The sequence below is a fragment of the Rhineura floridana genome, chromosome 22 (assembly GCF_030035675.1).
Source record: "Rhineura floridana isolate rRhiFlo1 chromosome 22, rRhiFlo1.hap2, whole genome shotgun sequence".
Taxonomy (NCBI): domain Eukaryota; kingdom Metazoa; phylum Chordata; class Lepidosauria; order Squamata; family Rhineuridae; genus Rhineura; species Rhineura floridana.
In genome coordinates, this window is record NC_084501.1 from 15615846 (window position 1) to 15632712 (window position 16867).

At 49.0% G+C, this 16867-nt stretch overlaps 2 protein-coding genes across 2 annotated transcripts; one reads left to right on the top strand and one right to left on the bottom strand.

The window, feature by feature from the left end:
• Window positions 1–858: 858 nt before the first annotated feature.
• LOC133374837 (kielin/chordin-like protein) lies at window positions 859–7446 on the bottom strand. The gene is made up of 2 exons (XM_061606085.1): window positions 7404–7446; window positions 859–4452 (listed from the first exon to the last, which is right to left on the bottom strand). The coding sequence occupies exon 2, from the start codon at window positions 4429–4431 to the stop codon at window positions 1219–1221; it is 3213 nt and encodes a 1070-aa protein (XP_061462069.1). The 5' UTR covers window positions 4432–4452; window positions 7404–7446; the 3' UTR covers window positions 859–1218.
• A 3349-nt stretch (window positions 7447–10795) lies between these two features.
• LOC133374838 (keratin-associated protein 10-4-like) lies at window positions 10796–15929 on the top strand. The gene is made up of 2 exons (XM_061606086.1): window positions 10796–10833; window positions 11607–15929. The coding sequence occupies exons 1-2, from the start codon at window positions 10825–10827 to the stop codon at window positions 13788–13790; spliced, it is 2193 nt and encodes a 730-aa protein (XP_061462070.1). The 5' UTR covers window positions 10796–10824; the 3' UTR covers window positions 13791–15929.
• The last annotated feature ends 938 nt before the right edge of the window (window positions 15930–16867 follow it).

Sequence of the window (16867 nt, forward strand, 5' to 3'; positions counted from 1 at the left end):
AGAATGCCTCTTTCCATAATCACCTCTTATTAAGCCATTCCAGTTGCCAATCAGCTCTCTATCTCAAGGCCATTCCTGATGCCAGTCTGGCATGTGGAAAACTTGAAGGACCAGACGGTTTACAGAAACAGGCACTAGGAACTGTCAGGAGCCAGAAGGGAATAACTCCAGCAGGGAAAGTTCAACAACAGCTGAAATGTGTGCCAGGGACCTGGAGATTGCAGACTTGGTGCGTTTGTAAAACCAACCAACCAACCCTTGGCATTAGATTATTCCTCTTAGATGTAATATTGTCTCGAGCAGTTGTTTGTTGCCTGTATCTGTATATGATGTCTGCCAGGCTAGGATGGGTCCTTGAAAACTGACTAATGCTTCTTGCTTGCTTCGGTGGAGGACGGTGAGAGAAATTGGCCGACTATAAATGGAAATGGGCTGCCTTCAAGTCGATCCCGACTTCTGGCAATCTTTGAATAGGGTTTTCATGGTAAGCGGTATTCAGAGGGGGGTTACCATTGCCTGAGGCTGAGAGGCAGTGACTGGCCCAAGGTCACCCAGTGAGCTTTATGGCTGTGTGGGGATTCAAACCTTGGTCTCCCAGGTTGTAGTCCAACACTCTAACCACTACACCACACTGGCTCTCTAGCCTACTGTACAGAAGGCAAAGTTGATGTTAATTGCTCCTCCCATGTTGCCTCTGGCCCTACACAACAATGGCATGAGGCCCTCAGTAGGCTCCCCAGAAGGGAATGTGGCCCTCAGGGTGAAAAAAAGCTTTCCTGCTCCTTCATACAACATATGAGAATGTTGGTAACTGAGGATTAAAAGAGGAATGAGGGGGAAAAACACACATTAAGAACATTTCCAATTGCAAGATTTTATTGCCTCCCCTGTAGAAAATCAAAGAATGGAATAGCAGAAAACTAGCTGAATATCTGAAGCAGAAATGATCCCAAACACCAAGAACCTACAGAACAGTCAAGCTTCTAGCATGAATTCAAAAAGCAAGAAGCATTTATCATATCTTTCTTAGGGTTAAATGAATGAATCTGACAAATGAGGATCGACAGAATTACAAATTATTAGGCATGTAATTGGAACATATGAACAAAAGCAGTCAGTCGCTCAGCAGGACTTGAAATGGCCATCCTCCGTTGATGATACATCACGCTGATATTCAGGCAGGTTGCAGGTCGCTATGGATGGGAGAAAGTAACTTCCTTAGAACTTCAATAGATGACAACAGCAAGGGGAGCAGCCACATTTGGAACAGCGGGGAAGGCTTGCAGATGCAAGGACAGCAGCCACACTGGGCACAGTGGGGAGTTTTGCAAATGCAAGGAGAGCAGCCACACTGGGCACACCAGGGAGTCTTGCAGATTCACAGGAAGAAGCCACAGTCAGAACAGTGCGGAATCTTACAGATGCAAGGGGAGCAGCCACAGGACAGCGGGGAGTCTTGCAGATGCAAGGGGAGCAGCCACACTGGGGACAGCTGGGAGTCTTGCAGATGCAAGGGGAGCAGCCACACTGGGGACAGCTGGGAGTCTTGCAGATGCAAGGGGAGCAGCCACACTGGGGACAGCTGGGAGTCTTGCAGATGCAAGGGGAGCAGCCACACTGGGGACAGCGGGGAGTCTTGCAGATGCATGGAGAGCAGCCACACTGGGGACAGCGGGGAGTCTTGCAGATGCATGGAGAGCAGCCACACTGGGCACAGCGGGGAGTCTTGCAGATGCATGGAGAGCAGCCACACTGGGGACAACAGGGAGTCTTGCAGATGCAAGGGGAACAGCCACACTGGGGACAGCGGGGAGTCTTGCAGATGCATGGGGAACAGCCACACTGGGGACAGCGGGGTGTCTTGCAGATGCAAGGGGAGCAGCCACACTGGGGACAGCGGTGAGCCTTACAGATGCATGGAGAGCAGCCACAGTGGGGACAGCGGGGAGTCTTGCAGGTGCATGGGGAGCAGCCACACTGGGGACAGGGGGGAGTCTTGCAGATGCATGGAGAGCAGCCACACTGGGGACACTTGGGAGGCTTGCAGATGCAAGGGGAGCAGCCACACTGGGGACAGCAGGGAGTCTTGCAGATGCACGGGGAACAGCCACACTGGGGACAGCGGGGTGTCTTGCAGATGCAAGGGGAGCAGCCACACTGGGCACAGTGGGGAGACTTGCAGATGCATGGAGAGCAGCCACACTGGGGACAGCGGGGAGTCTTGCAGATGCAAGGGGAACAGCCACACTGGGGACAGCGGGGAGTCTTGCAGATGCACGGGGAGCAACCACATTGGGGACAGCGGGGAGTCTTGCAGATGCACGGGGAACAGCCACACTGGGGACAGGGGGGAGTCTTGCAGATGCATGGAGAGCAGCCACACTGGGGACACTTGGGAGGCTTGCAGATGCAAGGGGAGCAGCCACACTGGGGACAGCAGGGAGTCTTGCAGATGCAAGGGGAGCAGCCACACTGGGGACAGCTGGGAGTCTTGCAGATGCAAGGGGAGCAGCCACACTGGGGACAGCGGGGAGTCTTGTAGATGCAAGGAGTGCAGCCACACTGGGGATAGCGGGGAGTCTTGCAGATGCAAGGGGAGCAGCCACACTGGGGACAGCGGGGAGTCTTGCAGATGCAAGGAGCGCAGCCACACTGGGGACAGCGGGGAGTCTTGCAGATGCATGGAGAGCAGCCACACTGGGGACAGCGGGGAGTCTTGCAGATGCACGGGGAACAGCCACACTGGGGACAGCGGGGTGTCTTGCAGATGCAAGGGGAGCAGCCACACTGGGCACAGCGGGGAGACTTGCAGATGCATGGAGAGCAGCCACACTGGGGACAGCGGGGAGTCTTGCAGATGCAAGGGGAACAGCCACACTGGGGACAGCGGGGAGTCTTGCAGATGCACGGGGAGCAACCACATTGGGGACAGCGGGGAGTCTTGCAGATGCACGGGGAACAGCCACACTGAGGACAGCGGGGTATCTTGCAGATGCAAGGGGAGCAGCCACACTGGGGACAGGGGGGAGTCTTGCAGATGCATGGAGAGCAGCCACACTGGGGACAGCGGGGAGTCTTGCAGATGCAAGGGGAGCAGCCACACTGGGGACACTTGGGAGTCTTGCAGATGCAAGGGGAGCAGCCACAATGGGGACAGCGGGGAGTCTTGCAGATGCATGGAGAGCAGCCACACTGGGGACACCGGGGAGTCTTGCAGATGGAAGGGCAGCAGCCACACTGGGGACAGCGGGGAGTCTTGCAGATGCAAGGGGAGCAGCCACACTGGGGACAGTGGGGAGTCTTGCAGATGCAAGGGGAGCAGCCACACTGGGGACAGCGGGGAGTCTTGCAGATGGAAGGGGAGCAGCCACACTGGGGACAGCGGGGAGTCTTGCAGATGCAAGGGGAGTAGCCACACTGGGGACAGCGGGGAGTCTTGCAGATGCAAGGGGAGTAGCCACACTGGGGACAGCGGGGAGTCTTGCAGATGCATGGGGAGCATCCACACTGGGGACAGCGGGGAGTCTTGCCAATGCTAGGGGAGCAGCCACACTGGGGGCAGCTGGGAGTCTTGCAGATGCAAGGGGAGCAGCCACACTGGGGACAGCGGGAAGTCTTGCAGATGCTAGGGGAGCAGCCACACTGGGGGCAGCTGGGAGTCTTGCAGATGCTAGGGGAGCAGCCACACTGGGGACAGCGGGGACTCTTGCAGATGCATGGGGAGCAGCCACACTGGGGGCAGCTGGGAGTCTTGCAGATGCAAGGGGAGCAGCCACACTGGGGACAGCGGGGAGTCTTGCAGATGCTAGGGGAGCAGCCACACCGGGGGCAGCTGGGAGTCTTGCAGATGCAAGGGGAGCAGCCACACTGGGGACAGCTGGGAGTCTTGCAGATGCAAGGGGAGCAGCCACACTGGGGACAGCGGGGAATCTTGCAGATGCATGGAGAGCAGCCACACTGGGGACAGCAGGGAGTCTTGCAGATGCACGGGGAGCAGCCACACTCAGGACAGCAGGGAGTCTTGCAGATGCATGGAGAGCAGCCACACTGGGGACAGCGGGGAATCTTGCAGATGCATGGAGAGCAGCCACACTGGGGACAGCAGGGAGTCTTGCAGATGCACGGGGAGCAGCCACACTCAGGACAGCAGGGAGTCTTGCAGATGCATGGAGAGCAGCCACACTGGGGACAGCGGGGAGTCTTGCAGATGCACGGGGAGTAGCCACACTGGGGACAGTGGGGAGTCTTGTAGATGCACGGGGAGTAGCCACACTCAGGACAGCGGGGAGTCTTGCAGATGCATGGAGAGCAGCCACACTGGGCACAGAGGGGAGCCTTGCAGATGCATAGGGAGCAGCCACACTCAGGACAGCTGGGAGTCTTGCAGATGCAAGGGGAGCAGCCACACTGGGAACATTTGGAATAGTCCATTTTTTCGTAGTGAAGATAAAGCTGCAAGAAATAGACATTATGTAATTATATCTCCAAAATATCCAAGACCAATATATGTATGCATGTGCTACATTTTTAAAAGCAAAATGCTTTGTATGAATCAGTCCTATCTCCACCTATAAAGAACACTTTTTTCTCATTTTATTTACAATGCTTTCTTACTAACCCTTCCTATTTAAAAATGTCAGCAATTCTGAAGACAGAATCTTTGAAGATCAGAGTTTGCTAATTGCAATCTTTCCAGATATCACACTCGTTAATATCGTGCAGTCAATGCAGTGCAACATTTCAGCTCTTATTAAAAGCACAGCTGATAAGACCTCGGTTGCTCTTAAAGTGAATTAAGATACATATTGCAAAACTGCTTAGTTACTGTTTAGTCAAAGGGAAGCCCAAGTCTTCTGTTCTTCAGGAAGCCAGGAGAAGTCAGCAAAGGTTAACCGTTATTTCTCCCCATAATCACCAAGAAAGGTGCTACTTCTGGGACATTGTAGGGGAAACAAAACAGTTTAAAAGGCAGAAGGAGGTGGATGCTAATGAGCTTCCTGAAAACCTGCTAGATATTCCCTCCTAGAAAAAACTCTCCACTGAAATTGATTTGGAATGTCCCAGATGTCCCCACCCACCCTGAAACATTGCAATGAAAATTCTTAGTAGAGAATTTTTTTTTTCATGCAGCTGTAGGACAAACTACAGTTTAAAGGGTGGAGGGGGGAAGGAGTCGAGATAGCCGGGTCGGTTGCAGCTCACTGTTGTACTCCGGTATTTATCTCCTCAAACTCCTCTAGCAGCTATTTTTTCCTTCTATTTTAACTCTCATTTTAATTTTAACCTTTTCACTTTCATCTGTGAAGCAGCCAGAATGTGGGAGAGATTTCTTTTTGCCTTGGCTTTTAAATGTTTGTTTCTGTTTCCTGCTCGAAGTGAAGATTAGCCCTCACAGTTTACTTTGACTGGGGAGAGGTCTGGCTTTGTCTTTACATCCCCACACTCAAGACTCTTCAGCAAAGGAGGCTCTTGCAGAAGCCTTTATTGGAAAAGGACTGTTGCAGTTTATGGCAAGAGAGATTGTGTAAATTATCCACTTTGCTGCCAGCTTAGAACTCCCCCCGTCTTTAATCTGAAGATCTTGACCCAAAATTTGCCTCGGCCTTCATGGAGAGATTTCAGTGGTCTATTTTAATTTAAAAAGGTAAAGGTGTCCCCGCACTGGTAGTGCAAGTCATTTCCAACTCTTAGGGTGACATCTTGCGACGTTTACTAGGCAGACCATATATATGGGGTGGGATTGCCAGTTCCTTCCCCAGCCTTTCTTTACCCCCAGCATATGCTGGGTACTCTTTTTACTGACCACGGATGGATGGAAGGCTGAGTGGACATCGACCCCTTTTACAGGAGATTCGACTTCCTCCTTCTGTTGGAATCAAACTCCGGCCGCGAGCAGAGCTTCAACTGTGTTACTGCCACTTACCACTCTGTGCCACTTTAATTACATCCCCATTAAGTGGTGGCAGAACATCATGCTCACCAGGAAAAAGTGCAGAGACCTGGGGATTACTCCCAACTTGTAGAACCATCCTCCTGAAACATGGAGGAGGCAATTTAAAATCACTCAGTTCTTCAAGCTAGAGGGGGAGAAGGAAAATCATGCCGAGCTGTGTGAGTCAAAGCAGGATACAGTATCATCTATGCAACCTATGCAAACCACGCTGTACTGGTCAGTACATCTTAAAGGGACAATACAAGAGCCTAGCTTTACTAGTCAATTGATAGACCTGGCCTCAGAGTTGGCCCTAGCAGAACACATGCCAACCACAAAGGACCTACAACAGATGGACATGGCTGAGCCACAAGATAAACCTGAGGTTGATCTGATTGACCATTATATGCAGAGGCAGATCCTCAAGTTCGAGGGTAATGTCCCAAACTTGAGACACAAATCCACCTCCACTCAAACAGAAACAACACCACAAGGTGATCCCCTAATTAAGCTACAGAGTTTCAGGGAGGGGACCCTGGAGGAAAGAATTCAAAACCTGCAGCACTCAGGTTGGGATAACTAAGAAAACTAAACTAAAAAAAAAAAAACCATACTAAGGATGCTAATAAAGAGGTCCTAAAAGGGGAGCGCTTAAAACCAAAGAAAAGTAAGAATATTAAAAATATTAAAAATATTAAAAAGCGGGAGAAAAAAGCCAATTCCTGCCAGAATAAACATTTAGAGAGGCTGGTTAAACTGCTAGACAGCACCACAAACCCAGATCCTAATAAGACCGCCCAGACAGCTCCTAAGGCGAAAAAGAAAAAGAAAATAGGATCAAATAATGTTGCCAGTCGGCAGTTGATAGGTGAGGAAGAAGTCGAGGGTGAACATTAGTCAGAAAATAGAGTAAATAAGTCACCTAAGCCGGAAGAGAAGCAGGACCCATGGGCAGTTGCACTCAGCGCTAATGCGGGAAAGTATGATGCTGATCCCTGCATCCCTAAGTCAGGCCCCATTCACTATTGCACAGAGCCACAGCTAGATAAACAAATGAGAGATAGCTGGAATTTAACGATAATGCCACAGAAGTTGGCACTTGTAGGACAGCTGTAGGACAAAATACAGTTTAAGGCATCAAGCACTAGAACATAAGAAAAGCCTGCTGGATCAGGCTGGTGGCCCATCTGCTCCAGCATCCTCTTTTCAGAGTGGCCAAACAGATGCCGAAGGGCAGTCCGGAAGTGGGACCTGAGTGCAGCAGCAACCCACTCCACCTGCAGTTTCCAGCAGCTGATATTCAGAAACATACAGCCTCCAACCATGGAGGGAGAGCATAGCCTTCATGGCTAGCAGCCATTGGTAACCTCCTCCAGATATTGTCTAGTCCTCTTTTCAAGCCATCCAAGTCTGAAAACAAGCTGAAAGCAGAGTCCAAATTCCACTTTGCTATACAGGGATGCGACCTTACCTTGTTGAGTGATGGAAACTGGTAACAGGAAGATTTAATCCAACAAAGTGAATGGAGACCTCTGGGAAAATGGGATGCCTTTTATACAGACCCATGCACCCTTCCCATAGGAAGTGAGGCAACCAGTATAAGACGACAAATCCTTGATTAACCATCAAAGCATGGAGCCATCCAGCTTGTGCTTTTTTGACTCAGTTCACATCCCTCGTTAATTAAAAGAAAAATGTCTTCAGACTGTGCGCGTGTAAAGCTAATGACAGACTTCACCAAAAGGTTGCTAAGGATTACTCTTCAAATAAGCACACTGGGGTACAATGATGCTGACGGATCAAGCGTGTGATTCATATCTGAAAGAAAAGAAAGTCAATGAGAATTGGTGACTTAGGGCTGATTCTGATACCCAAAGGCTTCTGACTCTTGATGACAAGCACAGGCAATCTGGCCTCTAGGCTTGAGGTCATTCTTTCCCCGCCATTTCATATAATTACCCCTCCCAACACATAGGATTTGTACAAGTCCAAATGAGTCTGAAACAAAACCATGCTTGCTATGGATGGGAAAACAATTTACTGTGTATAACATTTGCTGTTGGAGGTTGCTGATTCATAAGGTTGCCATAAGCCAAAATCGACTTAAAGGCACGTAACAATTTGTCCTCATGACAAAATGCCCACCATGTGGAGTGGCCAGTATCCATTACAAGGAGTAGACCAATTCCCTTTCTCTTTGATTCTTTTTAATGTTTCCAAATTAGGGATAGAAGCATATACTTAAGAATGAAATAATGCTGTACATCTTAGCTTCACAACATTTTATAAAGCATATTAAAAAAATGATCAACCAGCATGGACCATTCAACACAATTTTATTTCTGCAAATATGTCCAGGAATTAATAGTGCTGTGCCAAAAAAATTCTCCTGCATATTTTTCTTTTTAAACCCATTCTCAATCAGTTACTTCCCAGAAGTCCCTGGGAAGAAGAGGGATTGATTGTTAAACCTCTCTGGGAATTGTAGCTCTGTAAAGGGAATAGGGATCTATTTAGCGGCTTGTTACCCTTAAATTGTAGTCCTCATTATTCTTTGGGGGAATCCATGACGGTTAGAATGACATCATTATGCTTTAAAAATCTGGTGTGAATGTAGGGATGTGTGAGGATTTTGAGTCAGTTTGCATTTCAAGCACTTTCTGAAACAATATGAGAACTGAAACCCAGCCATCCTTTGAAATTTGCATTTATTAGAATTTTGGGATGCAGTTCACCAACTAAACAATATTTACAAAAATGCATATATGATGGGAATGTGTACATAAAAATGATTATGAGAGTGAAAATAACATGCAGAAAGGCATGATGTGATGAGAAATGGCTTGCAAAAGTGTGTACCTTTGTCAAAACTGCCTACAAAAGTGTTTATTTGGAGAAATTTGCACTAAAATGGTGGAGAATATTCATGATTATTATTTTTTTTAGAAAAATTGCAGATTGTTGCAGAAAGGTAGAGAACTGAATTTAATATTAGAAAAGTGAAAAACTGAGAGAACTGAAATGGACGGGTTTTTCCATCCCTATGTGAATGTGACCTAAAATAAATTTATTTTATTTTATTTATAATCTTTATTTATACCCCACCCTAAAAGAAAGCCATTCAATTATATAAGAAATCTTTTAAAAGAAACAGGAAGCAATAGCGCAAACTTAGCAGTCTCCAGAAATGAGAAGTTTCTAACTGGTCTTCAAAGGGAGAGGAAGGGAGAGGCCAACGTATCTTCAAAGAAAGTTCCATAAATGGGGACAACCATAAAAAGTATCATTTCTGGTGACCGTTGATTTACCCACTGATCAGGGGTGGGGAACCTGTGGTGCTCAAGATGCTGCTGAACTCCAACTACCATGAGCCTTAGCTAGCATGACCAGTGGCCAGGAATTATGGTAATGATAGTCCAGTAACTTTTGAGGTTCCCCACTAGTAGACCCAGAGATGGTGTTCTGAGCATGTAAACAGATTCATAGGCCTATTGCCCCCACACACCCCAATGAAGAGTCACGAGACAAAATCCTTGTACAAAGGTTATAGTAACAAATGGGAGACCTGCAAATTAAATTAACCAAATCCATCAAGTACAGGCAGGTGAGAATTTTCTCTCATCCTGATAGGGATGCATCCCTCCAGCTCCCTGGGCTTGTTAACAGCCACAGTCTGTGACTCCAAATCCAAGGATTGGGAGAAAATTACTCCCTCTTTGCTAAGAGAGTCTTGGGTATGTGAACCCAATACGCACATCTAGGCTTCACTGTCCAGCATTCACTACAATGTGACTCTCAGGAATTACTCTCCCCCAAACACCCAACATACTGAAGGCAATGACAGGGGCTTAAATGGTGTTGTTAACCTAACAAGGCCTCAGTGTACCTAACATTCATGTTCTTAACTTCCTCGCTTCCCCGCACAAAATGCCAAATCAAACCCAAACCTGTGCAACTCGCAGAAAACCAATCAGAAATCCCCAACACTCCAGAGCAGGTGAAGAAGAAGGATAGTAAAGGCAAATTGAGGGATCTTCCCCCCAAATCCTACCCAGCCCCTCGATCAGGGGATTAGAAAAGTCCACAATGCATTAGGGTAAGAGGCAGGGAACAGCAGAATGTGAAGAAGATTGAGTTGGCGGCAGAGATGGCTCATCCATGGGCTGTTACAGCCCATGTGGCTCCATACTCCACCCCTCCCTTCAGGAGCATATGTCCCAAAAAGGGGAAGGTGGAGGCAAAACACCGCCACATACACCCTACAAGTCGGTGCGACATTTTTTGCTAGAAGAACATGAAATTCTGGGGTCATTTAGAGGGGGGACATGCTGAAAAAATGGCCAGTAAAGATGCCCAGAGAACTCTGAGCTGCTGTTGTCACCATTCCCATTGTGGTTTAAGAATCTGCACACTCTTTTGCCAATTACATCAATTAGGCTAAAAAAGAATGACCTCTAGCAACTCGCAGGGTAACCAAAGAGTAACCAACGATGCACTGTTGAGTAACAATTGTGATGTTCAACCACATGATCCGAATGAGGTGGTCAGCTCCATCCTCCTTGATGTGCGTGTTCATAAAACCATCCTTTACTGTGGTGTGAGTGTGTGTGATGCAAAAATCACAGTGTGATGAGCATCAAATGCCTCTAATTATATACCATAGCGAAGGAAAAACCCTCTCATAATGGAAGATGTGAATACATTCAAAGAACACGGGACAGGGCCATGATTTGTGTAGCGCAGAGACACGTTATTCAAGATGCAATGAAGAATGTCTCCGTTCATTGGTGGTGCCTCATTTCCTAGGGGTAGGGTGTGTATAAAAAGGTCCTCAGTCCCTGAGCTCTTCACTCGTTCACTTGCATTTCCATTGTGCTAACAAGTTCCAAGTGATGTACAAGGTAAGATTAATTTAATTGCTGGGCAATTGCAAAATGAGACTTTAGATATCATTATTTCTCTTCCAGGAACCTAATGCTACCCTTGGAGTTGGTGCGTGGATTTGTTGGACCTTCTTGTAGAACAAGTTGCTTCTGGTTCCCTCCTTTACTGCTTCATTGCTTTCAAGGATGCTCTTAGGAAGGGCACTGATGAATGAGCAACCACATCCCCTCTCAGAATGACCTGCAGATATAATTCAAATATTCATATTTTGGTGGAATATTCAACTAATATTGGAAGGTCTTGTGGATACCCTAGAAGGAAGATGGGGAAACTATGGCCCACCAGATGTGGTTGGACTCCAATCCCCATCAGCCCCAGCCAGCATGGACAATGGTCAGGGATGATGGGAGGTGTAGTTGAACCACAACTGGAGTAGCAAAGGTTGCCCACCACTGAAGTAGAATACTGGATTTCAGTGTTTGTTATAGACTTTTACCTAACGTTTTCTTCCATTGGACTTTCAGGACACTGTACATTAGAACATTGTTAAACACTCTTGTAACAGGCAACAATAATGAGAAATAGGCAGAAGAGGAAAATTAAATTCAGTTTTGATATATAATGGGTTATGTAGCCGATAGCTGGCAAGGATTTAGATTGCACAGAGGGCATGTTGGGCAAACAAAATCAGAATCCAGAGTATACTGTAGAAATGTTTTCATATTGAACAATGCATGGATGTGTATAAGGGATAGTTCAATAAAAGAAATTAACCCTTTGCTCCTTTCAGCTTCATTACATCAAAATGACCTGTTGTGGAAGCAAGACTGTTTGTTGCTGCAACACTCCCAGCTGCCCCAAGTGTGGCTGCTACCCCTGCTGCTGCAAGCCTCCCCACTGTCCTGAGTGTGGCTGCTCCCCATGCATCTGCAAGCCACCCTGCTGTCCTGAGTGTGGCTGCTCCCCATGCATCTGCAAGACTCCCCGCTGTCCTGAGTGTGGCTGCTCCCCATGCATCTGCAAGCCACCCTGCTGTCCTGAGTGTGGCTGCTCCCCATGCATCTGCAAGACTCCCCGCTGTCCTGAGTGTGGCTGCTCCCCATGCATCTGCAAGCCACCCTGCTGTCCTGAGTGTGGCTGCTCCCCTTGCATCTGCAAGCCACCCTGCTGTCCTGAGTGTGGCTGCTCCCCTTGCATCTCCAAGGCTCCCCGCTGTCCTGAGTGCGGCTGCTCCCCATGCATCTGCAAGCCACCCCGCTGTCCAGAGTGTGGCTGCTCCCCATGCATCTGCAAGACTCCCTGCTGTCCTGAGTGTGGCTGCTCACCTTGCTGCTGCAAGCCTCCTCGCTGGTCCAAGTGCCGCTGGTCCCCCAGCTGTTGCAAGCCTCCCACCTGTCCTAGGAGTGGCTGCTCCCCATGCATCTGCAAGACTCCCTGCTGTCCTGAGTGTGGCTGCTCCCCTTGCATCTGCAAGCCTCCCAGCTGTCCTAAGTGTGGCTGCTCCCCTTGCATCTGCAAGCCACCCCGCTGTCCTGAGTGCGGCTGCTCCCCATGCATCTGCAAGACTCCCCGCTGTCCTGAGTGTGGCTGCTCCCCATGCATCTGCAAGACTCCCTGCTGTCCTCAGTGCGGCTGCTCCCCGTGCATCTGCAAGCCACCCCGCTGTCCTGAGTGTGGCTGCTCCCCTTGCATCTGCAAGCCTCCCAGCTGTCCTAAGTGTGGCTGCTCCCCATGCATCTGCAAGCCACCCCGCTGTCCTGAGTGCGGCTGCTCCCCATGCATCTGCAAGCCACCCCACTGTCCTGAGTGTGGCTGCTCCCCATGCATCTGCAAGACTCCCCGCTGTCCTGAGTGTGGCTGCTCCCCATGCATCTGCAAGACTCCCTGCTGTCCTCAGTGTGGCTGCTCCCCGTGCATCTGCAAGCCACCCCGCTGTCCTGAGTGTGGCTGCTCCCCTTGCATCTGCAAGCCTCCCAGCTGTCCTAAGTGTGGTTGCTCCCCATGCATCTGCAAGCCACCCCGCTGTCATGAGTGTGGCTGCTCCCCTTGCATCTGCAAGCCTCCCAGCTGTCCTAAGTGTGGCTGCTCCCCATGCATCTGCAAGCCACCCCACTGTCCTGAGTGTGGCTGCTCCCCATGCATCTGCAAGACTCCCTGCTGTCCTGAGTGTGGCTGCTCCCCTTGCATCTGCAAGCCACCCCGCTGTCCTGAGTGTGGCTGCTTCCCATGCATCTGCAAGACTCCCTGCTGTCCTGAGTGCGGCTGCTCCCCATGCATCTGCAAGACTCCCTGCTGTCCTAAGTGTGGCTGCTCCCCATGCATCTGCAAGACTCCCCGCTGTCCCCAGTGTGGCTGCTCCCCATGTATCTGCAACACCCCTCGCTGTCTCCAGTGTGGCTGCTCCCCATGCATCTGCAAGCCTCCCAGCTGTCCTAAGTGTGGCTGCTCCCCATGCATCTGCAAGCCACCCCGCTGTCCTGAGTGTGGCTGCTCTCCATGCATCTGCAAGACTCCCTGCTGTCCTGAGTGCGGCTGCTCCCCATGCATCTGCAAGACTCCCTGCTGTCCTAAGTGTGGCTGCTCCCCATGCATCTGCAAGACTCCCCGCTGTCCCCAGTGTGGCTGCTCCCCATGTATCTGCAACACCCCTTGCTGTCTCCAGTGTGGCTGCTCCCCATGCATCTGCAAGCCACCCCGCTGTCCTGAGTGCGGCTGCTCCCCATGCATCTGCAAGACTCCCCACTGTTCCAAATGTGGCTGCTCCTCATGCACCTGTAAGTCTCCCTGGTGTCCCAAGTGTGGCTGTTCCCCCTGCTGCTGCAAGCCTCCCCGCTGTCCCAAGTGTGGCTGCTTCCCATGCATCTGCAAGGCTCTCTGGTGTCCCAAGTGTGGCTGCTCCCCCTGCTGCTGTGGTCAGTCCTGCTGTGGTTCCAAGTCCTCTTCGGCTTGCAGTTGCTACCAGTCCAGGTTCTGAGCCTATTAGAAATTGATAACATGTCTCCAATTGTAAAAAAAACAGCGTGCTAGCCCAGCACCCAGAAGCAAAATCTAACTTGCTGGTTGCTGCCTGAACACCTGGAATATTGAGATCAATGTCAACATACACACACATGCAGTTACCCTCCGGCTGGTTGCCTTGCTGGGCTGATCTCTCTGAGTTATACGCATTTTCTTCCATCTCCTTTATGAAACAGAAGATTCTTCTCTTCCAGCATTCTTAAAAATCTCAATGAAAGAGTCTTGGCTTTTTCATGGAAGTTACATCACTTTTATTCTCTCTTTGGTGTTTGGAATGTGATGCTCCTCCGTGCTGTGTAGTAACCCTTCCAATTAAATTCTGGAAACATAGCTGTGTGTTGTGTTCTTGGTTCATACTGTGTTTCAGAAATCTCTTGGGGGGGGCATAGCTCAGTGGCAGAACATCTGCTTTGCGTACAGAAGGCCCAGAATTTCCAAATACATCAGGGAGATCTGTGTCTGAATCCCTAGAGAGCTTGCTGCCAGTCAGTGTGGACAATACTGATCTAGATGGACCAACGGTTTGACGGCGTATCAGGTCGATTCCTATGCTCCTATTTCCCAAAGCCATCTTCATTATCTGAGTGTTTTTCCACAATCAAGGAAACATTAGTTTGAGGTTGTTCTCAGTTCATGCATGTTCCAAAAGTGGTGCTGCACCACGGTTCAAACCAAATATTCGGTGTAGTTCTCCGTTTAGGATTATGCATTAATTAATTTTATCCCACCATTCCTCTAAAGATCTCATGATCTACATGATTCTTCATTGTCCCTTGACAACAGTTCTGCAAGATAAAGTAAGTAAGATCACCCAGTGATCTTTGAACTCAGGTTTCCCCAGCCTATGTTCAACATTCTAACCACTACATCTGACTGCCTCTTGGTATTTCCATGAAGCTGCCACATGACTTAATGAGGTTAGAAGTCTTGAAAAGGTGCTCAGGATTTGTTTATTAGTTTAGTTTGGACTCTTGGTGTAGGTATGTCTTTATATACATAAAAATGTAAAATGTGGGCATGCTGCAGTCACACTGCAGTTCCCTTTGGCACAGACAGGTGGTGCTGTGAACTACAGTGTGGCTGGTGCTGCCTGGCCAATTGCACTAAAGAGAGGGAGAGGCAGTGTGGGAAGGAGAAAGGCAGCCAGAAGCGGTTACTGGCCTTGGGATCGGCGGCTGCAGCAGCAGATTTCCAGGCAGGCTGCCTGCTGCTTTTTGTTGCCGTCTTCTTTCCCATGCTGCTCCTCTTACCAGACCATTTCCTCATCCTTATCTGCCAGGTGGCAGCAAGGCAGGCAGGAGCAACCAAGCTTGGAGCACATGTGGGCACTAGGCATGCCTGCAGCAAATGAGCAAAGTGGCTACTGGTCAATGCCTGGGGCACAGAGGGTGTTGGCAAAGGGAGTCAGAGTATCTGGGATTGCAGGGGTAGCAGTCCTCTCTCTCTCTCTCTCTCTCTCTCTCTCTCTCTGTGTGTGTGTGTGTGTGTGTGTGTGTGTGTGTGTACCAGTTGAGTTGGCCAAGGTAAAATGGCTAAGCCCTGAGGAATTGTGGGGAATCTTGTATGGTTTCCTGGGATTCATCAAGCTGGAAAAAATGAGGATGTCTCCCTCATTCCAGCTTCAGCCTGCTATGGCTGAGGGGAGACAGCTGTCTTATCTGCATTGTCTGGTACTCAAGGACAGGAGGCTTGAGTAGCTGCAGATTAGGAGGCCTGCCTTTGCACTGAACATCTGGACTATTCCATCACCAGGAGGTGTCATGATTGGTTAATTGGCCCTCTTGCTGTTGCTGGGCAAATTCTCCTAAAAGAGGGGTTACCCTTTAGTTAGTTGCCCCATTCCTTCCTGACTTACCTGTGATACATGTGCTGGAATAAGGAACCAAGGGGACAGGCTCTTATACTTTCCTGTTTGTGAGTATGTAGCTTAGGCTAGAAAAGATGTGTCATTTTGTGTCTGTGTGGAGCTTTCTTACTATTTCTTGTATGGGTGTTGCTCATGCCTAACTCCTGTTGGAATGTTGGGCTTAAATGAACTGTATGCTGCCCTTTCATATATGCATTTATTTGTAATCAATAAACTACCTTGTGTTAATGAGTGTGTGTTCCTTGGAATCTTGTGCCTTGACTATGGAATTGCTAACTGCTGAATTGGCCTTGGTTTGAGGATCCAGAGCAGTGAGCGTAAGGTTTGGCTCTTGCTCTGGTGCATCTCTGCCAGTCTATTGACTCTTTGGGTTTCCCCCTGACTCAGGGTGGGGAATTGGCTAAGGGGGTGATAGCAGTCTACCGGGGGGGGGGGGTCCTCCCAAGATTATTCTGGTTTTAGTCAGCCTTGGCAAAGGAGAAGCATTGGAGGTGTTGGTTGGGATACTCGGTTTGGGGGTGAATTTGAGAGGTATTGGTGAAAGATAGTCCAGCTTTACTTTTACAATATATATAACAAGGACCAGTACACAAATGCAATAAGGGGTTCATAAGATGGCATATCTTCTCTTTACTGATATCACATCCTAGAACCTCTAAAGATAATGTGAAGTTCCAGCAGTCTTCATCTCTCTGTTCGGAAAATCCTTTTTCCTGGCTCCCAACCTAAGAAGTAGACTCAGGACTTGGATACTTTTTTTTTCTGCATAAAGCTTTATTCCAGAAATCAGAGCAGGTATCCAGAATCTCATGCTGGGCGTAAACTGGGATTCAAACAGGCATACTAGTCACTGGAAGCAACAGCAGATGAGTTGCTGCAACAGCAAATGCAAGCACTGCTACTTCTTATATACAGAAATGGGGGGTATGTAACACTATTACTTCAGGATCTTTTCAGCATGAGCTACAAGGTGGGGGTTACAACAGGGGTGGATGAAATTGAGCTACTTGTAACCATCTCTTGTCTCTTCTCAGTGACCTTGGAGACATGCCAGTTTCTCACTCTACTGAGTCGCTTTCATTTTTCTCTCCTGAGACATTCCAATGTTTTTGTCAGCACATGTCTTTAGCCATTACACTTGGCCTTGAGAGTCCTCACCAGCCAAC

Coding starts and splice junctions, on each gene's coding strand:
- LOC133374837 (XM_061606085.1), bottom strand. CDS start 4,431: ATGGACTATTCCAAATGTTCCCAGTGTGGCTGCTCCCCTTGCATCTGC.